The following is a 27,199-nucleotide window of genomic DNA, read 5'->3' as shown; positions in this document are numbered from 1 at the left end:
ACCCGCAAGGGTTGCTGTTTCTGCTGTTTCATCATTTTCCAAACAGAGACGACACACATTGTCTTCTGACAGTCCGAGTCTTTGTATATGATGATTCAAATGACAGTGGCCTGTAAAAAGGCCTGTTACACAGCGTAGTTCATCCTTACTGTAGTCCAACAACTGTTTGGTATCAAGCTTCGAAGGGTGAATAAACACCTTGGAGTGAACCAATCCTGGAAGATTCTGCCAGAAGTGCATAAATCTTTTTACCATCCAGTTGTTCAAACTTTATTTGGCAATGCCTAAAGCGATACCAATGATAGGTTGTGGTCCGATGAAGCTGCTTGCAGCACTCTCCATTACAAGGGAGTCAGCAGCCTCATTGCCTTCCAGGCAAGTATGGCCAGGAATCCAGACCAGAGACAATTGTTAAGTCTTCCTGTCTTGGAGAGTCGTTTTTGGCAATTAGCTTCCAATTTAGACGTTGCTCGGTTGGAGCCAAGAGCTTCCAACGCCGCTTGACTGTCCGAGAATATTTTTATTGACTTGTGTATGAGGTTGGATTCTTTCAATCTCTCCGCATACAATTCAGTAGCGTAAATTTTTAATTGGAATACATTCGCATAGGTACCTAGGTAGGTTGATATCTCTGATAAGGTTAGTACGTGAATTAGTGAATCAAAAGGAGACCATAAAGTGCACCTTATTCTCTCCCGGGCAGGAAGTTAAACTGTTATGTAGTTGACAACTGAATAATTAAAATACAATAGACAATCCAATAATGTAGTAGTATGGTAAAAACCACAAAGACAATAGTTGTTATTATATGAATTGACTAAGGGTACCCACATCAATGGTATTTCAATACGAATACATGCATGTAACCCGGACGAAGGAATCCAACATTCCGGCAAGATTTTGCAGTCGATACATTGCCGATCGTTGGTGTTATTTGCGAACACTAATCAGTTAATTGACTTCGTAGTAATGGAATGCGAATACGTTCCTGGAACTGCTTCGCCAACTACGCGACGCAGACCTCCGGATTCTTATCCGCGATTCTGTAATGAATTACTTTGACTCGATCCGCCACGAAACGCAATGCTGAAAATAGTTTCTGCGTTCCATGTACCGAGCGAATCCATATGCTTCAATTTGCAGAAGAATTAAATATGCAACAATCCTCGGAAGTCGTCGGAAATGGTGTGGAAACTGAAGAAAGAACATCAATTTTTATTGAGCGATCTGAAGCACGGCTCAAGATAATATATCTAGTGAAATATTCATCTAATTGAAGTCAATAAATGTGTTGGGTTATCAATTGAGTTATTTTTTTGTAGTTGGGCCCTATTAACTTGTTGAGTCATTTTTGTGCTCGACAATAAAAAAAAGAGAATTGATATAAAACCATTACAAAATATAATTTATAGATACATATTTGGTATTTTGATTGATATTATGATTAGTTTGATCTTCCTCTTGAAGATTGATCACTTGGTGAGCGAAACACGTGTCGAGGTGATAAAGTAACCGTTTGGTGTTGGGAAAAAACTTCAGATGACACCACTTTAATTTACAATGGAAATAGTTTAAAAGATATCAAAATTATAGTTTCAAAAGACTTCGATCAAATATCTTTATGGTTTCAATGCCATAAAATGTTACTGATTTTCAGAAATCTTCATATATGTTCATATCAAAAAGGTCAATATCAATTGATTCAAAAGATCTAATTGAATTCGATAGTGAAAATATTAGATACTCTCTTAGTGCAAAATTTCTTGGTCTTATTCTAGATGGGATGGAACAATAAGAAAAAAAATAGCTTTCATTATTGGAAATTCATTCAAAATAAGAAATGGTGTACCCCTAAAATACCTTAAATTGATGTTTCTCATTCGTATGAGGAATGGCAACAAATTCCTCATAAGAACCAATCAAAAAGCATCAAAACAAAATTATAAGGTGTTTATTCAAGTTGAACTACAAGGAGCCTACATTTAACTTGTATAAATCAAAAAAACCATCAGATCTGTCGTCCTTACATAAAATCAAATTATGTACCTACATTCATTCGGCCAAAAATCAACTCAAACATTCAAATTGAACGTCTTTCAATATCAATGGTGACCAACAAAACCATTTGACACGATATTCAGACAATCTAAAATTGATGAAAATGAAAACAAATATTGGGCAAAATTCGATTTATCATGAAGTTATCAAGTTTTACAATGAGCTACCGAATGCTTTGAAAAAATTATAAACAAAAATTCTGGATTGATTTGAAAAAATGTTTATTGTTTGTATTGATATATTATCTGATGAGTGCATTTATGTTCATGTTGGTAATCATATTCAAACATATATGTATGTATATAAGGATATGTATATGTGTATATGTATGTATATTCATATGTTTGTCAAGTTTCACTTCTGATTAATATTTTTTGTACTTTCTTATAGTTAGTTTTTGAATTGTTTCATTGTTTTTTTCTGCTATAAACATTGTATGTTTCCTGGGAATCCTTTTGAATTGATTTGAATGAATCCTTTTTATTGTCATTGAGTATTATTTTTCTCGAAAAATTTGATAATGTTGTAAACCTAGTTGTAATTCATCCCTGACGTATGAAAATCTGTGGACCACGGCGAACAAACTTATGAAATCGCTATGATAAAATCCACACATACGCTTAACCAGATTTTTCGAGAAGTGGTAACATTTGTCAATCAATTACAACCAAAAGATCAGAAAATAATGAATTTTATTTTTTTCAGATGATCGAAAACTAGACACCCCTCCACTCTACTCCTTAAAATGTTCCATTCCGCTGCCAATGCAAGTGGATACGGCGACACCAATTCTGGATTCCACCAACACCACCTTCAGCAATCTCCGGTCTACGTGCCCAGCAACAGGATGCCCCAATACCCCTCGTCAGCGGGTACTCACTTTGGGACCGCTCACCAGAGTAGTTGGCATACCGGCGGTGGCTACGGAGAGATGTCCGCCCCCAGCGCTCACGGGCTGGGAACATCTCCCCATCACGCCGGAGCGCTGGCGGGGCAGTTTTACGCGCAGAATATGATGATGGGGGGATGGAGGCCTTACGACGCTAGGGGTTCCAGAGCACGTCACCTTACGGTGAGTAAAACTTTTTTCTCTACATGAAATTAGTCAACTCTTAAAAATCTTTTGAACCCAGTATTTGAGTAACAGTTCATAGTTAAGCGTTTACTGAACAGTTTACAAAACTGCAACACGTGTGTCACTATATAGTAGTTCTTTTAAGCGAGCAACAATAAATCAATCGAAATATACTTTTTTGTCCTAAGAACTTTTCTTAATTGAAAAAATCTACAAAATTCTAGAAATAAAAAACCTGAAAACAAAGAATTATAAATTGAATAAATTGATGTAGATGATGTAGGGTAGTAGGAGATCATCATGAGAAATGAGAAGTAAAACTTCTTATGTTTTTATACCACTTGTATGAATTTTGTTCACCTTGAAATGTGCGTTAATTTAGGTTAGGTTAGATCCAAAGTGGATGGGTCTATTCGATCCTCCACCGCAACCTGCAAGGGTTTATTGTGGCTCACACCTATTAACACTCGATTACAGCCGATTAGTTTGTATGGTGAGTAGTCTTTCAGGTCAGATGGTGAACTCTGAAAACCTGATTCACTCCCTAGCGGGGCAGGCACAAAGTATATGCTCTGTTGTTTCATCGTTGATGAGGTAGTCGAACAGTCAAGGTGCAAGATTCCCACCTTGATATTAACAACAACCTTCCCATATGAGGTTTTTGCACATCAGCTACACCTGACGATGCCTTAGATTCAGCCGTGCAGGGCTTTTTCGCCTCTGGTTTCGGTGAATCATCACTTGAGCGCAAACTTTTGCTAACCTGCTCATGGGGGGTTTGTTCCTCCACCTGAGACAGATTCTGCGTACGCCGCTCAAGAATTTATTGTAAGGCGGTTTTATAAGGTACCCCGCTCTTGAGGAGACGACTCAGTCGTTTCCTGGCTGCACCACCAAATCTTTTTTTAGGTTAGGTCAGGAGTTAAGGAGTTGAGAAGCTCTCGCTCCTGAACTAAATTTACAGGAAGGTCAGTTGGAGTCGTCAACTCGACATCCATCTCCTCTGTAGACTCACTCCTGATCTAAATTTACAGAGAGGTCAGTTGGAGCCGTAAGCTCGACATCCATTTCCTTTACAGACTCAGCGTCAGGAAGAATTCTTAAGTTTACTTTGTCCATAAAAGCCCCACGAGTATCTAGGGAAAGTAGGTCAATCACGACAGAGCCCCGCATTCCCGTGACAAGGCGATGCTACAACGAGGAGGCGCCCGGTATCTCGAAGGTTCCGTAGAGACAGCTGATAGGCTCAGTGTTATTAATCTTCTCGGCACGGATACACATACCTTGGGAGTAAGCCATCGTTAGGATGCCATTCAGTTAGGGAATAACAGAACCACAAGTGATTCTGTCATTCCCGTATCCAGCGGGGCTGTGTGGAAGCAGGCTTCCGATGGCCAGATTGCTCAACACCTACATGCCAAGCCAATGCACTCGCCAAAAACAGCATGCACAGTGGTTCAGGCAGTGAAAGATGAACAAAGACAGCCAACCCGCCCTGCGCTAGTAAGACAATGTGGGTACGCTGGTCTGGAAACCGGCGAGTAGACCCGGTCAATTTAGTCATTTAGTAAGTTACATCCGCAATGCTTATTTTGATAATTGAGTTTCCAACCCTTACCTGCATAGTGCAAAATTTCCGTATCGTTTAAATTCGAGAAGTTGTGGTTGTAATCTAAGGATTGTTTTGAAAATGTCGAATCATTTTTACCTGGTCTGAAAGACCTTTCATGTTCAACTTACCGTTTTGAAAAATTTCGGCCACATTGTCCCACATAAACACTATTACACTCCGGACACAGATTCCTCCATCTTGTTCACTCTATATTTGGCATTGAAAAGAAAAGTAGATAACCTAGAAAGTGGTTTGAATGCCACTTCCACATGGTTTTTTTCTAAAAAATGATTTCTTATTGCTTGATCTGTAGGTATATCAATCTGTACGTACCTACGTAATCTGTATCCTACATAAAGAATCTATTTTATTTCAAGCTTTTCAAATTTTCATTCAATTTTCATCAATGGAAAGGGTAATCTCGTAATTTATTTGCGATATTTCAATAATCTCTGTTGTAATTCTCAGCGTAAGCGAAGTTGTTTACGAATAGGAAATGAAAATATTTATAACGAGCAATAAAATAATACTAACATAGTGAGACATCATTCTCAAAATGAATAATTCATAGAAGCTAATTGATAATGTTCCAAGTTATAAGTAATGGAAACTTGTCATATTTACGTGGGTGCTCAACTGCATGCCAGGATATTACCCAAACATAGAGTAAGTTCAATCTACTTTAATGAACACTACACGAAAGGACTAATCAATCCACTGATATCGATAATAAGAGTGAACCGTGAATTTCTTGAACTCAAAATTATCATAATTAGCTCAATTAAATACTTTCAAATGGAATAAAAATATTGATGAAATATAGAAAATCATCACTCATTATACATTCTGTCGGGACTGGTGATAAGTGAATTTATTAGTCAGTCGGACATAACGTTTACAAATAATGAAATGTATTAACAGCACCAACAAAACTTGTGATGCACTGTTTGGAACCTTTGGTGTAGATATGACTATTACTGGAGTATTTTCCCAACAGTAAACCGTTATTTTAATACCTCGACACGTGTTTCGATCACCAAGTGATCATCTTCAAGAGGAAGATAAAACAATTTGATCTCCTTCTTGAACATTCTTTACCAACAAAACGGCAAATAGAAATAACAGTGTATCCTCATGGCGAGGAGAATCAGAATTAGGATTAGTTCCCGACCGAAATCCCTGAATAGACTGAAGGCATGGGCTAAGAAATGTGTTGGAAATAACTTTCAAATAATCATCACTGACAATATAGTCGGGGTCATGAACATAGTCGAGAAGGGTCAACCACTTGTGCCCGAATTCTTTGTCTAAATCCATAAAAGTGTTAACAATGAGTACCTACTGGAAACATCCCAAGTGGTGTCTGTCGTTCTGAATATCATCTGTTTTTCGGCAATAAACTATCGTTTCGAGAGAAGAGAGCATTCCAATGATATGTGCTGAAAAAGTACGAAAATGATAAGTTAAAATTAACATAAAATAATAAACATAAAAACCCAAGCAGCTGGATATTTTGAACGACTGCTCGATAATAGAGTTATGAAAAGTTAATTTACTAACAAGAATTTATAATACAAAAATAAAATCAAATAACGAAATGAAATTTTTGTAAACTAAATAGTTTTAGAAAAAATCCTACAAGTCAATAAACATAAAAAAAATATTTTCTAAGAAGAGAGTTGATAAAACATTATCTGACCCCAATCAAGCGCGATAACTTTGTTATTATTGGAGATATATCGTTCAGAATACTGAATGGACTAGGGGCGTTTTGAATGTTTGAGGACAATACTTGAGAGGAAGGTTTAAGTTTTCTAGTGGTTACCACAAAACATAAACCTTCCTCTCATGTAAATTTGGTTCATTGGTGAAAATCGTATAAAATCAGTTAGTTTTTGGGTATATTGCACAGATAGATGGACAGATAGACAGATAGAGATGGGTACTTTGTTGACACTCATGACAATCATAAGACTCGACAAAAATATTTCAATACTTCAATTGAATGACTCGAACAGCACTTTTCCCATTCACCAGAAATGTAATACTCTTCTCGACGAGTATTTAACCAACCAAGTTGGCATCTTCAGCACTAACCAACTTGGTTTAAAGGCCGTCGTAGTTTGGAACTGCATCCTGGCGTTTCGCCAGGCTGGCTTCTTCAGAGATTTATTCATCTTGATGATTTACCGATTCATCGAATGAAGACAGCAACACTTAAAATCTCGGCCGGGAAAGCTTTAACCAATTTGGTTGGGTATCTTCGGGAGATGAAGATCATATCTTCATCACCAACCAACTTGATGTATGAAACGCGCGTCAAGAAGAGTATTGCGTTTCTAGTTATTGAGAAATGTGCTTCTAACGTGTGCTGTAATACTAGCGCACATACTGTATTGAAAATGAAGTTCAAATATCGATAATCGATATGGAAATAATATGGTCAAATAGTTACATGATCTTTTTCGAATGTGGGAAAAGGCGTTATTTTCTAAAACAAATTTGATGAAGAAGGATTCGTTGAACGTGGCATGCGGAAAAGATATGAGAAATTGGTTTTGTTTCGTTTTCATGGGACAACCTACATAAATTCAAATTGAGTGCCACCTAAAAATTTCTAAACTCAAGATTCATCGGCAAAAAAATTCCGACAAAGCTATCTCGAGAACTTCTCAGGTGTTACTTTCCGACGCTACCCTCTTACAACCAAACCACAGACCCCCTCACAAGAGCAGAGAAAACAGACGCGAAGAGAGGACGGGACACATACGATCATAATAGTACAGCTGCACACCCTAAAAACGTTTTGAAAAATAGAGTTAACCGACCGGGAAGGGTGTCAGAATGAAATCTGCTTGTGGACCAAAACTTTTTACTTGGTTGCTTGGTTTTCGAACTGCGAACGATTACACAGGTCTGCAAAAAGAACTTTTTGAAAAATTGTTTTGATTTCGTCAACTGATCTTCATGTAGTTTTTTGCGCTGATTTCAAAAATGATATTTGTTTTTATCTATCACGTAAGGTTTGCCTAGAAAATGAGTATGAAAATTGAAACAGTACAAGAAGACGAGGAATTATGGATTTATTTTTATTATTTTAACGTAAAGTAAAAGCAAAAAAACAATGCTACATAGCTGAACTAAGCATAATAGTGACACACAAGTATTTGAAAAGTGATTATAAGTCTTTGTAAAAACGTTTTCTTTTCCGTCAAAGCTTCTTTTGGTACTTTTTCGGCTGTGTTCTTGTGAATTTTTCCTTTTTAACACCCAACAGTAGTAGTCTGCCATCATGTTAACATTCCTTCGACCTTGGTATCTGCGTTCCATTTCTTTTATGTCTTGATGGAACCGTTCTCCTTGTTCCTCACTTGCAGCGCCTAGATTTTCGGGAAAGTAGTCCAGATGTGAGTGAAGGAAATGGACTTTGACACCCATGTTGCAGCCCAACATTTTGTAGTTTTGTATCAATTCAGCAATCAGAGATTTGTAGTTTGGGTCTTTTTTTCCAAGAAAGCCTGTTATAACAAGTTTAAATGAATTCCAGGCATTTTTTCTTTCATGTTCATTTTAGTGACAAAGCTTTCATCTTTTAAAAGTTTTCTTATGTTAGGCCCAACGAACACTATTTCTTTTAGTTTAGCATCTGATAGACCAGGAAACTTTTCGGAAAGATACTTGAAACAATCTCCTTCTTTGTCTAATGCTTTCCCAAACTGTTTCATTAGCCCCAATTTGATATGGAGTGGTAGAAGTAAGATTTTTTCAGGATCCACTTTCAACTCCAGGAATAAGACCCTTCCTTATTGGCAACACCTGCTTGACATTGTGTTGTTTCCTGTTACGGCTATCCCATTCACATAGGAAACATGGAAACTTAGTGTAACCACTTTGTTGACCTAGTAACATGGAAATAACTTTCAAATCTCCACATATGGTCCACTTATGATCAGAGTAGTTGAGCTTATTAAGAACAAATTCAAAATTTTCGTAGCATTCTTTCAAATGGACTGAGTGTCCAACAGGCATATTGGTTCCCATTTTGATGAATCGATGAAAATTCTCCATTTTTCTGATTCATACGTTATGTTGAACATTTCCATGACGCCGGGTACATTGTTGCAGAAAACTAGACCACTCTTTTGTGTAAAAAAGGGGTATTTGTTATCAATTATATTTAATATTATTTCATGATCTACATTGATGAGATACTTTTTGAATATATTTTTCATTAGTGGTATCGAGTTGACTTTCATTAGCTTATTTTTATGCATATCGTCTAAAGTTATAGAATGGTTTTGCTAAAAAACTGAAACAACGTTGTTTCACCGATTTTTGTGTCTGTATTTGTACTAACATTTTTGCTTTGTTTCTTGTGCTTCTTGTGCTTTCTTTGCTTTGTTTCTTCTTTATCACGAAACAAATATATTTGATCCCGTGCAGCTCTTCTTTCTGCTTACTAATATAAAATGCTTCAAATCAATACAGAAACACCCGAGGATAGAACACGAATACAACACTCGAACAAAACAACTTAACTTCAACATGCCGTGTATGAACAAAGTTGTAGGACAAAAAAGCTACAGCTACCTCAGCCTCAAATGTTTTAATTCACTACCCAATCAAATAAAAAGCTCAAAAAACCAAAAAGAATTTAAAAAACGATTAAATGACTACAATACCAGTTTGCCACGTACAGAGATACATAAAATAGTGTATTCCTAATATTTCTGTGTCTATACATATAGTTATCAACCTTCTCAAATAGTGTTCCATTATTATATAAATATATTTTCAATTCGAAAAACAAACTGTCCATCTATATATATATATATATATATATATATATATATATATATATATATATATATATATCATAATACAAAAAAAATGGAATCAGTACAAAGTATGGCCTCCATGCTGGTTTATTACGGCCCTACATCTATCGTGCATCGACAAAATGAGATTGTCAATGTCTTGTTGAGGTACATTTGCCCATTCAGCGATTAAAAGCTCTCTCAATTGAAACGTTGTGTGAATGTTCCCCATATGCGGAGTAATTCTTCGTTGAAGCATGTCCCACACATGCTCGATGGGATTCAGGTCCGGTGATTGTGCTGGCCATGGCAATACATCAACTCTTTCGTTGGTGAGCCAGTCAGTCACTAGACGCGCGACATGTGGACGAGCATTATCGTACATTAGGTGGAAGTTTTCACCAACAGCACCAGCAAACGGACGGACGATAGGTAGAAGAATGGTGCCGAGGTACTGTCGAGCTGTGAGGGAGCGATTTGGAAAAACGAGATCGGTTCTGCCGCCGATCATGATTCCGCCCCATAGCATTACTGTACCACCTCTGTATGTGTGGACTTCCTGGACGTGTCTCAAACGTTCATTATTTCCAGGTCGTCTCCACAGTCTTACTCGACGAGAATCTGGATGAAATCCAAATCTGGATTCGTCTGTAAACAAAACTGTGGCCCAATCATTTGCATCCCAGTTTTGATGTTCTTGACCACTCTAATCTTCTACCGCGATTGTCTCTCGACAAAGGTAGACATCTAAGTGGCCTTCTGTTGTGGAGATCTGTTTCATGCAGTCGATTTCTGACAGTATCACGACCAATGGTTACCTGGTGCGTCTGCTGCAACAAGTTAACAAACTCAGATGCTGTGATTGTCGGTTGTCTTCTTGCGGTTAAGACCAAAAATCGGTCTTGAACTGCAGTTGTAGCGCGTCCTCGCCCTGGATGTTTTTCGGCTGGACTGCCAGTTTCACGGAAACGCCGCCACAATCGACTGATAACACTTTGGGAGACCCCCAAACGAAGAGCTACATCATTTTGTCGCATGCCACCTTGAAGAAGCCCTACAGCTCTATTCATCTCAGCCAATGGTAAGTGATGGCGTTCCATGTTAAAGCACAATATTTCCAGTTTAATTGCTGAGCAAGAACTGCATAGAATGTACAAACTCGACACTTTCAGATTATTCATTTTAGCCGAAAACCTACAGTTTGTAAAAAACTTGATAAAAGATCAGTTACCGTTTTTGCAGGCTTTGTTCAACCCATAGAAATCTACAAGGTGGTCGAGTGTACCAATTTAATCGAAATTAAACGACCTCATGCATTTATTTTTATGATATTTAGTATTTTAACTAATGTAAGTGTATATAAGGATATATCTAGTGTTGAACACAAACTGGAGACAGTTAATGTGACTTCCTAGGTTATCACTTTAACTTATTTTACTATGTCTATATTTTATATTATATTGTGATTTTTAACTTTCTGATTGTAATTCTCACAGTCACACACAAACTGGAAACAGTTTATGTGACTTCCTCGTTTATTAACTTAACTTATTTTTACTATGACTATATTTTATATTGTACCTGGAGTTAATAAATAATAATAATAACTATGCTCTAACTGTTGAAGGGTGTATTTATTTTTACTTATGAAAATTGCTATGTCATGTAAATATAATTTTCTGACGCTGAGGATAGCTGCATCCTCAAAATATATTTTTTTGGTAAATTATTTTCAAATTTTTTTTCTGTACTATCTCAAGTTTTTGAAGATGAGTATTTAATACACCACCCCAGCTAGGGATACCATATCGCAGTCGTGACTCCACGAGAGCATAATATAGGGTTTTTAGGGAACAAGTATCTAATATTCTATTGAAGCATTTGAATCTATACAGCAATGGTCTTAGACTTTTAGTTACTTCATCGATATGATAGCAATAATGTCGATAGTTCTGTCAAATACAGATCCCGAGCTTGAGAGTTACAAACAAAGAAACATACATACATAGAGGATAAGCTAGTGAAAACGTGTTTAAAATAATGGATTTTGATATCGAAGTTTTTTGTTCACATCAAATTACTGACCATCTAAATTTTTTGTTCGCAACACTTCAGTTCGCCGATATTTCTAGGTCTTATCGTATCACCTCCTCGTAGTGGGTTATCTCATTTTTTTCAAACGTTTTTAGGTATACACCGCCGTACTAATAGAGGAAGGAACTCATTCGATCATAATACGAAAATTGATAATTTTAAGTGAGCGTCTGTTCCAGATCTGGAGTGAATCATGAGGCCGACCGCTTTGAACTGTGATTTACGCTGATGCCTCTTATCGGCCGATTCTAATGCATTCTCTAAATAACCGCCTGTGTCTCGAGACTTACGACCCATCCTCGACCGTAAACAAGCGGCTATCGCGGTGTGAGTGTGTGCGCGCAACTTGTGCATAGGCGTGTTTTTTGTCGGCCTGAAGAAGGAATTTTTTCGCGTGCCATCTACTACCTGGGGTTCGTTCCCTGCATCTGCATACTTTAATATTCCCAATGATGATTTTGAAACTGAATGTAGTCCAGGAGGCAAGCCCATTTTAAAAAAATAATCACTATGATCTATTTCATCTAGCGGCGGAACAATAAATCATTTTCATGTAGTTACTCGATAGGCTTACATAATTGAGTCGGTTGAAAAGTGAAAATTGTAGATTTATTTCAAACATTCAATGTCATATGAATTGATATAACAACTCTCAAAAGACTGTTTATAATTGTATATACCCAAAATTGTTTTTACTTTTGAATTTCGATTAGAATTTTCAGTTGAATGATGTTTTTTACCTAATTGTTATTGTTTTTTGAGTTAGAGGGTTCCAAAAACAAATATCAGAAGGTATATTCTATTCATTATATCTTGAACATTTTAATGTCGTATAATAAAAATTTATACCTACAATAATGACGCCTGCATGAACATTAAGTATATAGATTTATTCTTCAGAAAATAGGTACACATTAATTTGATACCTAACTATAGTTTATAAAGCAATTTAACAATTTGTTAATTAGAGATGGTTTGTATATAAGGAATAATTCTAAATTGAGCTCATACAGCGTGAAACACCACATGTATTTTGCCAATGAAGGAAATCAGACCTCTCAAGTGATTGTTGAAAAAGGTGGGTGAATAAATAATAATAATAATTATGTTTATTCACAACTATCTAATATAACACTTGTCATTGTGCGCTCATGAATTATTATCATCTCTTAATGTAAACAGTCAGCCATCACAGTGTTATTCGCAATGCCACGAGTAAGAAGATTGATTCTCACTCAAAGGAGAAGCCGTAATGGAATTAGACAGCGGAATATTGCGAATAAATCCACTGCGGTTGAAGTAGAAATTGCCCAAGAGGAGCACCGTGTTCAGTGTTGCCAGATCTACTGTTTTTGCAGTATTTCTTCTATTTTGGCTCTCGAGCCACCGTTCTCCAATTTGAAATTGAAGCCTACTGTAGACTGTTACTGCAGAGACAGAAAAACAATACTGGACGTATTAGTATAATTTCGAGATGGTATCAAATCAAAGAATAAAATAAAATAAAGATAATAGAATATATTTTCAGTCAAAAGATTGGGTATCTTTACTGCAAGTCTTGCAAATTCACTGGTTTTGGTTTTGATCACCATCCTCAAAAATTACTTTCGAAAGGAAGAATATCTCACATGGAAAATTTTCTTCTTGCTGGTTTTATTGGAATAAAGAAAATCCTCTTTTTCTGGAAGCGAATCATATCCAATATCTTTGATTCAAGAAAGTTGCGCTGATATTCTACTTTAGAAATTAAACTTTGAGTTATCTCGTGACAGGGGTTATCTGTCTGTCGGTCTGTCTGAACGCGATGGACTTGTGAACTATCAAATGGAACTCCATACGGTTTTCACCAATTGTCTTGTTTTAAGGTAGATAAATACTTACCCATTTCAAAATTAAAATTGTTATCAGTTGTAATATAATTCGTTGGGTGAATTTTGTTGAAGGTCATTATTATAAGTTTTTGCTTGGGTACCTATCTTTGTTCAGGAAGTTGATACGAGTTTGTGTGGAAGTTGGAACAAAAGGATAAATTTTAAAGTACAAAAGGTCGACTACAAATAGATAGTCATCAATAATAATTCGTTAATATTGAACATAACATGCCTATGTACTATGAACACCGGCTGTTTTCTAGATAACTGCAACTTGTCAGTCATATGCAAGGGCGTCACCAGCTTATGACTAAGGGGGGGGGGGCAATGGGACAACATTATGGGGGATAAAAAATATGAACGCCTGGTCAGTCGAAAGCATGAAGCGTTACATTTTGGAAGTCTTTGCCTCGATGACGATTGTAATGAGAACGGTTCTGATATCAATGTATCAAAATTCACAAGCAAATCTGATATAGTCGTGATGATAATGGCGGCGATTTTAAAAACGAATGTCAGAATCTTAATGTTATTCTGAATATTTCAATATTTTCTACAATATACAATGAACCTTGTGAATTTATTTACGTTTTGTCATGCGATGCGGACTTTATTAATAGGTAGGTAAGGAAGTCAATTGCCCGCACTTTGGTTGCTTTGCTGCTAGCTACATTTGATCTCTAGGGGGGAAGCAACTGCCCCCTCCTGCCCACCGTTGGCGACTCCCTTGGTCATATGTTTTATTTAGGACTAACCACGATTGGCATTAGTGTTGTTTTTGGCAGATGTGTTATGTATAGAAGTGTGTTTGGTAATTCGAAGCCAAGAGGGTTTGCCATTCAAGACTAAAGTCTGTCTAATGGTGACATGGTAATAAGTACTGCGTTCGGTTAAACTCTTGCATAGATATCTGAGAGTTATCTATGCTAAATAATATGAAAGTTTGTTTTTGTGTTTGTACGGTTTGCTGTTAAAAATGAATGACCGAACCTTGTTATTATTCCAGAGCCATAATTTAAAACCTTTAAGAGATATATGGTTTTCTTTTTTCAGATGCTGGCATGGAATTTCAATTTGGGGAAGGCAGGGAATGCGTCAACTGTGGAGCAATATCAACCCCTTTGTGGAGGAGGGATGGTACCGGACATTATCTGTGCAATGCCTGCGGACTCTATCATAAAATGAATGGCATGAATAGGCCGCTAATTAAACCATCAAAAAGACTGGTGAGTTCTGAATACCTACTCGATAATTTTTTGTTACATGAAGCTATTTTATTAGAAAATACATAAATTGAGTTGGTAATGACCTATTTGAAAATTTTAAAGTTGAATATAATCATTCTGTGAAGTAATTTCAGTTTCGATTTGAACAAGTATCGGCCAATTCTATTCTTAAAAATAATTCCGTATGACTGGGCTCAAGTGTTCGAGTAGACCAATCTTTGTTATAAATTGGTTTAAAAGCCGCCGTAGTTTGCATCCTCGTAGTTTGGGGTGTAGTTTGGAACTGCATCCTCAGGATGCAGTTCCAATTTACGACTATATTGAACTATATTGAGAAAAATAATTTTTCATGTACGTACCCAATTTGTATAATAGATATTTGTTGAAGAATTGCAGTGGAACTGCATCCTCAGGATGCAGTTCCAAACTACGACTATATTGAACTATATTGAGAAAAATAATTTTTCATGTACGTACCCAATTTGTATAATAATTGCTACAAAATACTCAATTCAACTTTTGCTTATACCGGGTGATAACGAAATAATTGTACACCTTGCCATTCATTTGCATCTTGGGTAAGAAATATGAATTCAGAAAGAAACGTATCCATAGTTTCTTGAAGTCGATATTTTTAATAAAAAAAACAATTGAGAATTGTTTTTGATTTGACTAGAAATAAACTTAAGTTAAAAATATGAAATAGAAATGAAGTAAAAAATGATATTTTCAGAAAGAAATAATGAACGGTACCTGAATTGATGCAAAATTATAATTCTAAAATTTTCATTTAAAATCTGATCGACATCGTCTTTTGTTTCTCAGTACAATGAGTTGTTCAACATTTCCATAAATGACGTCACAGTGCCATCATATTGAATTGAGAAAAAATTGCCCCTACGGCGTTATTTTCAATGAAAATAGGTTTTCAATTGTTTTGTCATTGAAGCTGATACCTTCGGTCCAAATTTCACACCCCAGAAACAACTGAATGACTCTGGGTGAAATGATTCAGTTGTTGCTGGTATATAGGAAGTTCCAAGAACAATAACGTGTGTCGTCATGTACATGAATTATTGGTCAATCGTTTGAACCCAGAAAAAGATATAAAAACCCTTTCCTGTTTTCCAGACTGCAACTCGAAGACTAGGTCTCTGCTGTACGAACTGTGGAACGAGAACGACCACCCTCTGGCGAAGGAACAACGACGGCGAGCCTGTGTGCAACGCGTGCGGTTTATACTTCAAACTGCATGGTGTGAACAGGCCCTTAGCCATGCGCAAGGACGGTATCCAAACGCGCAAGCGCAAGCCAAAGAAACCAGCAGGCGGAGACCGTGATGACAGTAGCTCCGCCTCGACTGAAGGTGAGTGACGCCCTGTTTTGCGATTGGTGAGGGTAACCGATCATTACTGGGGTTTTTGTGTGGTGGTGGAAAACACTTTCAATAAAATTATAGTCTCCTGGTGGAGCCCAAGATGTTTTAACACTTTTTTTTGTTGTGGGTCTGGGATGCGTTTCTTATTTGATTTTGGGTCATTTTCAATATACATTTGTGAGAGTGGCATTCCAGAGATAGCATAAGTATGTTGAGAATGTTATTTTTCAAATTTTTTGTTACTTTTTAACTGTTCACATTCTCCTCTGAAATTTGGGGCCGTTGAGATAGTCCATGATATAATATCCACACACTAGAGAATCCGAGAATCCTATTAGATACCAATAAAATTAATGAATATTACTGGAGTTTTTCCCAACATCAAACCGCTAACACCTCGACACGTGTTTCGATCACCAGGTGACCATCTTCAAGATGAAGATAAGACGGTTTGATCTTCCTCTTGAAGATGATTACTTGGTGATCGAAACACGTGTCGAGGTGTTAAAATAACGGTTTGGTGTTGGGAAAAAACTCCAGTAATATTCATTACTACACCAAAGGTTCCAAACAGTGCATCACGAATAAAATTAATCAGTAATTGTAGAGAAAAATCAATTGTATATAAGCGGCTTATTGTTTATAACAAATACCAGTTACAGCGAAGCAACAGTGAATATTTAGGGAAGTGTAGGTAAGCCTTTTTCAATGAGATATTAAGTATATCAGTCGACCCCATTCCCGTTTGAAAAAGTTGAGATTGACGCCTACAAACAAACTCGATGTGTTTTTCAAATTCGTGCCTGAAGTTTTTTCTCTGTACGTTCTACTTCACGGCACGTCTTCCAGAACCCACCCTGTATATATTACGTTTCACCTCCATAGGTTACCTATGTGTTCTTTTTGTAGTATCTCAAGCAATATACGCTCATTTTTACTTTTATTTCATTGTAAAAATGAAATGGACACGAAAGTTGAAGAATAGTGACGAAAAAAATTTCTTTAAGTCCGATGCGTCAGAAAACAAAGGGGCGTGACGTCACCAGATATGTAACATGCCGTGCTGTTTCTGTCGTTCACAAGTTCAATTACCCAACAAGTTGTTTATATTTATCTGCCTGGAAATATCGAGGAAAAAGTCCTGAATTCTGCAAATAGTTGATTTTAATGTGAAAACAGCACATTCATGTCAATGCTGAAACAAAATAAATGCATTTATACCTATTAGTGAATAGAATTCACAACACTATTTATTTCCTGAACATACTGATATTATTTTTCATTGCTATATACAAAAAAATTACTCAAACTATCAGACTTCACAAAACTTTTAAATCATTAAATTTGATGAAAACTGTCTCTTATTGAAATATTCCATAATCATATGGTAAATTAATTGTGTGCCTGAATAAAACTAGGTATTAGATTGAACACAACTCATTGACACTTGACATGTTTGGCTTTATGATGTACTTCAGACACCATATTGACAATCCACGTATCTCGTGACACGCGAATGTAGATAAAAGTAAAATGAAAAAAAAGTAAATGATATCGATTTGAAATTGTTCCTATTTCCGATACGATTTTCGTCATCTTCAGGGTCATCTCTATACCATATACCATCCCTATACCATATACATTGGATGATGATACATTTATCTTGAAGAAGATGAAAGTCTTCGCCTAAACATCGTCATACATGTAGTAATCTGTTCCAAGTGTCCGAATGTTCGTCATCCTACTAAGAAATAAACTGCTCCTGAATATTTTGGATCACTCAAAAACAATTTATAATTTCAGATCCCAAAACACCATCTATGGTACATCCGCCCAACCAGCATCACCCATCGCAAAACCAACAATCTTCATCCCAGAACCATCAGAATCACCAGCTGGACAAACCTTCACCTGTAGAAAGACCATACTTGGGTCAAACCTCGCTTCTCCCAGCTACGAGCACTAGTGCCATAAAGAGCGAACCAGCTTTCGACTATAGCTGCGTTCAGAATCAACCTTCCTACCCTTATCAACAAATATTTGGATTTCCTGCAAGTACGTCGAGTAACAGCGAGATGGCGTACCATCATCAACACCACGTGACAGCAGCGGCCAAACTGATGGCCTCGTCCTAATGTATGTCCTTCATTGAGTACTGATTTGTTCATATACTCGTAAACATAGCCACTATCCCGATGGTTGAAGGTCTGGAAAGACGCTGAAGTCAGAATTTGTGTCATTGGGCCACAAAGTGAAATATTAAAATTCAAAATCTTCGACAACTATATCCGTATGAGAATTTTCGAACAAACCAAATATCACTTCATTCAAGTACCTTGGTAGGTTCAAAAGAAAAATTGGAGGTCATATCAATATAATTTTTCTTTCCATATGCTTACTGGCATACTGTGGCATATCATTCTTAATCTACCTATTTATATTTCGCTTGTCGTAAGGCTAAACATATACAGTGCATTTCTTTAATGTCCTGCCCTTTTATTTTTTGAACGGTTCAACTCAAAAAATTGAAATTTGGGACAATGATATTAATGCATGAATACTTCATTTTGAAGTAAAATTGACAGATGAAACTGTCAAGATGGCGACTGGGCGCCATCTGGAAAAAAAATTAAATAGAAAGGGGGGTCTTGTGATACATCCTTTTATAGCTCCTGACAAATGCTTCCCAACCTTATAACGTCAATATCTTCAACAACTACAAAATGGCGAAACTTTTAATAATTGCCTGAATACATTGACTTTTACCTACATAATATGACGTAATAAGCTTGAGGTCAGTTCAAAACATGCTCGAAATGGTTGTCTTGAACTTCTTGACATATGAACAGCCTATCCGATATTTCACGCCGAACATTTTCGAACACAGTAACGTCACAATCTCTACAAATATTTATTATTCTCTACCGTACATCCAATAATGAAGCAGGTTCAGTTTCGTACACTTTTTGCCATTCTGTAGGACATCGACGGCCAATCCAACGACCGGAAAAAGTAGTATTCAAATAGTTTTTTACTTGTCTGAAGTAATGTGGTGGTGCTCCATCTTGTTGGACAATATCCATATCGAATTCATTAGGAATCCCTTCAAGGATTTCAGTGATGAGAGGGTCAACAGTAGTTTTCAGCATATTAAAATACAGTTCCCTGTTAAATTTTGATCAATAAATAGAGGTCCTACAATATGGTTTCCCAATATTTCTTCCCTAACGTTAATTTTTTCTGGATTTTGAGTATAATTGGTGTACCATTTTATTTTTGTATGGATGATACCTATTCCTCTTCAAAAGTCTCCACACAGTAGAAGGAGACGCCTCACAAACATTCGCGACAGAATAAGTAGACTGTTCAGGATTTACTACCGTCTCACCAATTATTTGCACTTGCTGTTCTTCCGGAATGGACGGATGACCTCTGTTTTTTTTTATGTACACTACTGGTAGATGTGAATTTGGACGATTTGGAAAACGTTCATTGAAAATATTTTCGGTCTCGTGAAAGTTACGAGTCGCACCGTAAATAAAAATCGCTTCAATTTTTTTCTTCCAATGGACGAGAATTGGCCATTTTATAGATTGTTGACGTGGTACCGAAAAGTAAATGAGAATATTCTTACTGAACAATGATGTTCATTGTCGTACTGACATTTTTTGTCGTTTTTATAAACAAAAAATAACTTGACAAAACTTGTTGTTGGAATTGCCATATGGCAGATAAAACGGAATATTTCTAGAAATATCGATATTACTGTGTTTGTCTTCAGGAAATTATTAAATGTTCCGCCATTTTGTAGTAGGTGAAGATACTGACGTCATATTCTAGGGTTGTGAAGTTTTCGTCAGGATCTTCAAAATGATGTGTTACAAGACCCCCCTTTTCATTAAATTATTTTTCCCAGATGACGCCCAGTCGTCATCTTGAAAGTTTCATCTGTTAATTTCACTCATTGAAAATGAAGTATTCATGCATTAATTTCATTATCCCAAATTTAAATTTTTTTAGTTGACGCGTTCAAAAAATAAAATTGGGGGGCATTAAAGAAATGCACTGTATATGAAATATCAACTGAGGAAAATGTTGCTCCTTATTTTGAGTCTACCAATAAATCAGGTTGATTTCAATTCAAATAATATAATTCGTATAAAATGAGTAGGTTTAATGAAATAAATGAAAACTCTCACTCACAGATTACATTACAGAAGAAAAGGAGAGGTCTCGTAACGGAAGAAAACTGATTTGAATGAAATTTTGAGTTACTTCCCAACTTTGAATGAATTACTACTACATGCATTGAAGAACATAAGAGAAAATTTGTATGATCTTAAATAGTGAAAACTATGGACAGTTCTTCTTAGAGTAAATCAATCATGGGAAGTGACTTTTTCTTTGAATATTCCTCATATGGAAAACAGTGGCTTTTTCCACTTATATTGTACTGTTACATCAGAAGTAAACATTAACCAAAATGTACTTCACAAAACATAGGTTGAATTGGTGTCAAAGATATTGTGATTGTTGTTCAAACTGATATTTTACATGTTTTCAAATGAAAAATGTTGAAAAATAACTTGAGATAAACAGAACGGCATATAGCAATGAGTCATATTTTGCTATTAGCTGGACTTTCATTGTCTAAAAATCTGTAGATGTGACCGAAATCGAAAATTTATCTTTCAATTTTCGACATCACAGGTGTCATTCAGCGTCCTGAAATACGTCATAAAATATAAACGCAAATATTATTATTATTGAACTCAATTGTGTTTCCTGAAACTTTCCAGAATTCTCACTTATCAGAAATCTGCAAATGGTTTCTATCTATATTTTTATAAATATTTCTTCATCAATCTGATCCTGTGCTCACTACATTGGAGGAATTTTGCAATTCAATAGTTCCAAACTTTTTCTATTCACTTGAGCAGCATATTTTTGTTCCATATCTTCAATATCTATGCCTAAGTGTCGCGGGAGCCATGAGAACGACCCCAACAGCAGCACTTGAGGTCCAACTCGGAGTTCCAACATTGCACATCTACATTCAAAGAGAAGCTGAATTGGTGACACATGGGCTAAGGCAGGGGCAAACTCCAATCAGCCAGTCACATGGTGCAGAATACTTGAAACTGTACAATGAACTGAAGGCAGATCCAATGCCTAGGAATGCCTGTGGACAAAACAGTTCAGCAGTTCAACTTTGATAAAGATTTCAAAATCGTCATACCAAGTAGAGAAGACTGGCAAAACGATCCACCGGTAAAAGCGGAAAAAACTTGGTATACTGATGGCTCAAAGACCCAAAGAGTAGGATCCGGTATATACGGAGGCAGAGCAGGCAGAAGTAGCGACCATCGAACAATGTATAGGGGAAATAAACAGGCAGAAGGTCACAAATAAAACCATTGTCATTTTCTCTGATAGCAGGCGGCAATTAAGGCGCTCAGCTCATTTCGAGTCTTCTCAAGACTGATGGGAAGCTGTCTGAGTACACAGAGATAAGTACCGAAAATACAGGCACTCTAGGTTGGATACCCAGACATGAGGGCAACGAGGAGGCCGATGTTCCAGCCCTTGAAGGCGCATCCAAGACTATGATCGGCCCAGAACCTTCTACAGGGTAGCAAAACCATGTATAAAGATATCCATAAACTCATGGATGCAAGCTGAATCGACATATTGGTGGAATGAGCTCCCAGGAATGAGGCAGGTGAAAAAGTTCATGAAGAAACCATCGCCCTGATTCACAGAAGACCTGTACTAACCTCACAACCACCACTATCCTTACAACCGTAAGGTTATAAAGGTAGTGGTGGTTGTAAGGTTGTATCACTACATTTACAACCGTAAGGTTGTAAGGGTAGTGGTGATTGTAAGGGTAGTGGTGGGTCTACTAACGGGGCATAGCCGACTCAGGAAACATATGAGCAACATGGGTCTGACAGAAGAAACCCAATGCAGGTTCTGTCAAGAAGAGGAAGAAACACTGCATGTGATCTGTGAATGCGAAGCGATAGCAAGCCTGAGACACGCAAAATGCGGGAAAGAGAAGCCAGAGGCCGCCAACTATATGAAGGGGTCAGTGTCAAGGCTACGGAGTCTCATCAAAGAAATCAAGCTAGACAATGTGCTCTAAAAACCAAAGACCATCAAAACAGATCTAAAAAGGTCGCAGTGAATCAAGCCAGCTCCCCGACAATCTAATCTAATCTGATATCTATGATATTTTCTATTTCTTTTTACCTCCCTCCACCAGAATTTATCGGCTTTGAGGAAAACAATTGATTTTCCTTTTGATAATGTCCACCGCAGTCAAAGACGAATTGTCCTGCTCAAAACCATTGCCGACAGACCCAAAAATGGCTTTGATGAAGAATGTTTCATCGTTCTACTCTCCACCTCCCTTTCGAGAAAGAAGACCCTTGGTAGAATTTGAGGTTTCAGTAACTACCCCCAAAACTTTTTTTAGATTTTCTATATTGATTATCCTACTAGGGTCGATGCAATTTAGGGTCGATGCAACTATTGAGGAATATGTCGAATCTTCCCCTGAGAGGGGGTTTTATCATAAGGTTTTACATTATTTATGAGCACAGGTATGATGCACATCATTCCGTATCATCAATGCGTATCATCAGTAATGAAACAAATAATAATCAGATAATCTTAACTCTCCGGGTGTCTAATATACAGAAATATATGTGACTGCTATTCGGTCAATTGAAATCAATAATTATCGAATGACATTGTAAATGAATAATTTTTCGGACAACTCTTTGTTGCTCTTTTTTCCTTGGTGTCATCATTTGATTGACTATTTCTATGTCTGTGTCTTCAAATTCATTATAGTATAAGTGCATGATGCCGATTTCCAAAAAATATATGTTAGTGTATTGTTATGATTGCTACAAAAAAATCGGGAGTCAAACTCCTCATATACCTCATAGACAATGATAGTCCAAGCCATAAATATAGCTCTGTAAAAGGAAAATCTTCAATTGACAGACATATTTTTGTGATTTCTGAGTACATCAAATAGTTATACTCAATAAAAGATGAAAAGTTTGAACCTAGTTATTAATCTAACATATCAACTTTCCAATAACGTGAAAGTCAAATTATATAATGGAACAATTCGTTCAGGTCAGTTTCAACTTACGTAAACCGTAGGTTAATGGAGTGACACCTATCAGAAAACAACTACTCCCCTGGCTAATACCACGAAGGACGTTGGATTATATCCGACAGGTGTCAGTGCAGGATTCTTCACTGAAGTCATTCCTGCATATGGTGTTGGCGATACAACTGCCTTCGTGGTATTAGCCAGGACAGTAGTTGTTTTCTGATATGTATCACGCCATTAACCTATATACAGTGTAGGTAAATTTGAGACTAGCCTGAACGAATTGTTCTTTTGGATAATTGTATTTTCAGCTAGTCTCCAAGTAAGCCCACTCATTTATGTGAAATTTGTATTTGATTTTTGGACTATTTCAATACTTCAATTGTGTGAAAATAGTTCCTTTGATGCACTCTTTGAACGCTTAGATAGTGAAATTTGGAATATATATGCTGGGATTTTATGTTTCCATTTTTCCGCTGCAATATGTTTATTTGTGTGTATATAGAAATATTGTAATGTAGATCATTAGTTATAGGATTCTTTTTGAGACTGTGAATTCATCAAATTTCTGTTATTATTTAATTTTTATGTCATGTTATAATGTAACTCACTGTAAATATATTTCAGTTCTCGTAGAATAATTCTTAGAGATGTGATTTCTCTCAATGTGGTGCAATTTTCAGTGTAAAAATGTAAACGTTCTCATTCGTCGATCCAACTTTTCACTCACCTTGTATAGTTTGAGAAATTACACAACTTTTTGTAAATCTGTTAATTTCTCTGTTCCTTGTGTATATTGTCAAGAGCAAATGTGTAAATAGCTTAATATCCATGCAGACGTTTTGTGCCGTACTAATAGAGAAAAAATGTTTAATAAAATATTGTGTCAAAACAATTTTGTATCATTGCATTGTCTCGCAGAGAAAATGTTTCCCAAACAATAAATACGTCAAAAGTTTGATTCGTGACAGTAGATGTCTTAATAATAACACCGCATATAAACGGCAACAGGGTCGTGTCAGCCAGAGTAAAAGGTGTCTAAAGTGCTGTCATAATTGTGGTGAACATTGATTTCGATGTAGTGCAATATTAATGAGAAATCAATTACATTACAATAACAACAATCTTACAGGGAAGTTCCTGAAATATAAAAGTATAAACTTATTAGACCCCCTTAAACAGACAGTCAAGATTCGTTCCATAAAAAATTTTTGATTCATTGAGAGTTACTAAAGTACAGCTGTGTCTCTGAATATTGGATGCTGAGGCGAAAGATTATTAATGCCGAGGAATTCGTGTAGAGAACATCGTGTTAGTACAGATAACAGCCCAGTCAAAACTTTCTGGCTTACAGAGACAGGCTTGTCTGGCCACCAGTGGTGCCATCAGTACCACACCGTCAGCGGTCATGGAAATCCTTCTAGATCTACGTGCTCTCCACATTTTTCTGGAGAGAGAGGCTAGATGTACTGCATATAGACTTGTGCAATTTAATGCAGAGTGCAACAGACTGTTGGTTGACACTGGAAGTCACAGCATTCTGGAAATGTCCTCTGACTTTATGCCTTCAACTGGCAACTACGAACTGCCATATAAAGTAGTATTCCCGGGAAGAGAGGACTAGATCCTCCGGGAGAAGGAAATATTAAGAGCAGATAGTTGTTGGTTCACAGATGGATCAAAAACACCTTCCGATTCTGGTGCAGGTGTTTTCAGTCGCAGACCTAGGCAAACAACCTGCCTAGAAACATATGCGACAGTATTTCAAACGAAAATTTACACTATTGAATTGTGTGCACTCAAGCGGCGTTGGAAGCTCTTGGCTCCCACCGAGCAACGTCTCAATTGGTAGCAAGTTGACAAAAACGACTCTCCTCGATCTGAAAACTTAACAGATTGTCTCTGGTCTGGATTCCTGGCCATACTGACCTGGAAGGCAATGATGCTGCTGACTCCCTTGCAAAGGAGGGTGCTGCAAGCACCTTCATCGGACCAGAACCTGTCATTGGCATCGCTTTAGGCTGTGCCAAACAAATATTGAACACCTGGCTGCAAGAAGATTCATGAACTTCTGACAGAATCTTCCAGGATTGGTTCTCTCCAAGACGTTTATTCACCCATCGAAGCTTGATACCAAACAGTTGTTGGGCTACATCAGGGATGAACTACGATGTCTAACAGGCCTTCCTACATGTCACTGTCATTTGAATCATCATATGCAGAGACTCGGACTGTCGGAAGACAGTAAGTGTTGCCTCTGTTTGAGAAATGATGAAACAGCAGAGCACGTACTTTGTGCCTGCCCCGCTGGGAACCGAATCAGGTTTTTAGAGTTCGGCAGAGCCGTACTCTTACCATCTGACCTGAAAGACCACTCACCATACAAACTAATCGGCTTCGTTAAGAAGCTGGGTTTATTTGGTCGAATATGAATGGGTGTGAGCTACAATAAGCCCTTGCGGGATGCGGTGGAGGGTTGAATAGACCCACTCATTTTGAACCTAACCTAACCTAACCTTTTTCAGTGAGTGGAGAAATTATTTTGTGTGGTGAACTGTGAGTTATTTGTTGTCGTTGAAAATGCGTTCGAACAGTAAAATGCTTAAATTATTATTCATTCACAGAACAGGTGACCACTGAGGCAACAATGACAAAACATCAGTGTCGGATAGATCAGGAGTAGGTATATATGCGTTTTCTTGTGGTTCTTGCCCAAAACTTTATTTTGGCCAAAGGGGAATAACATTTTCCGAAAGAATAAAAGAACATTAAATATAGTTTTTTGAATGGGAAGACAAATTTCACATTGCAAATCATATTTTCGCAGAGGGATATGAGTTCAACCATGACTATGACGTGTTATATCTGGAAGAGAAAAGTTTGAAACTCCATGTTTTAGAATGTTTAGAAATGAATATATTTCAGAATTTGGATCATTTACTGCATGACCGAATAGAATTGGAAATTCTCCGTTACTGATACAAAAAAACTCTGGTAATTTCATTTATTAAATGTTTATTCAAAAGAATTTTTAAATTGTTGAACCCAAGTACACATTTTCAACATTAATTGGGTAGGAAAAGTTCAGATACTTCAGATTGTTGAAATATATATGAAGCAATAAATATATAGAATTTATTTAGTGTAAATACTCCTGAAGAAGCTATTGTATAGCGAAACACGTGTTGATTTTTTCTAAAGTATGCAGTGAAAATTTCAAAATAAAGTGTTTCTTCGTTTGTTTGAAGGTGGTTGACAATGTTTCGTGGTGTATTTCATCAGTTTGGACTTCTATTGTCTAATATAATATAAATTGATTTGAAATCCCTGAAAAAAATAAAAAGATTAACCGAAAATAACAATTTCATTAAAACAAAAAAACTGAAATTATAATGAAATAACATCTGTATATCGAAAACTCACTCACACAGGACAGTATCTGAACCAGCAATCGAACCACCATCAATCGACTAAGAGAGGAATCATCAAGACTCTACTAGACCGTGCTTTCGAGCTCTGTAATACAAAGTAAGGTCTCGAAAAAGAAATAGGCATCATCAAAAATGACCTTCAACGGAATGGTTACTTCAGAGTGATGGTAGAACAGGCTTTAGCTAGAAGACAGCAAGAGCTCCACAAGGAAGAGAAGCCGCCACAACCAGTACTTGTACTTCCCTACATCAGAGGATTGTCGGAAAGGATAAGAAGGATTGGGTCCAAGTTCAACATCAGGACCTGCTTCAGATGTGGGAACACTATCCGTAGCAGCCTCACAAAAACCAGGCCACCAAACGCGGACTGCGATTCCAAGAATTGCATTTACCGGATTTCCTGCGAGTGCGGAGAATCATACATCGGTGAAACTAAGAGGTCATTGAAAGTTCGCATTGCTGAGCACAAGAAACACACACAGCGAGGAGAAACCAGCAAATT

The 27,199-nt window shown here is 36.9% G+C and overlaps 1 protein-coding gene across 1 annotated transcript in view; it reads left to right on the top strand.

The window, feature by feature from the left end:
* Nucleotides 1-24,152, top strand: part of LOC111508058 (GATA-binding factor A) — a 55,100-nt gene extending 30,948 nt beyond the window's left edge. Inside the window, 5 exon segments of the mRNA XM_074184578.1 lie at nt 2,764-3,101; nt 3,104-3,130; nt 14,581-14,753; nt 15,885-16,119; nt 17,935-24,152. Of these exon segments, the coding sequence (XP_074040679.1) occupies nt 2,804-3,101; nt 3,104-3,130; nt 14,581-14,753; nt 15,885-16,119; nt 17,935-18,266 (1,065 nt within the window). The 5' untranslated portion in view covers nt 2,764-2,803 and the 3' untranslated portion in view covers nt 18,267-24,152.
* The last annotated feature ends 3,047 nt before the right edge of the window (nt 24,153-27,199 follow it).

The sequence above is a fragment of the Leptinotarsa decemlineata genome, unplaced genomic scaffold (assembly GCF_025532065.1).
Source record: "Leptinotarsa decemlineata unplaced genomic scaffold, Ldec_3_MD MMD2_tig00026354_RagTag_RagTag, whole genome shotgun sequence".
NCBI classification, from domain to species: domain Eukaryota; kingdom Metazoa; phylum Arthropoda; class Insecta; order Coleoptera; family Chrysomelidae; genus Leptinotarsa; species Leptinotarsa decemlineata.
The sequence above is the reverse complement of the archived record's forward strand: the minus strand, read 5'-3'. Positions and strand labels throughout refer to the sequence as shown.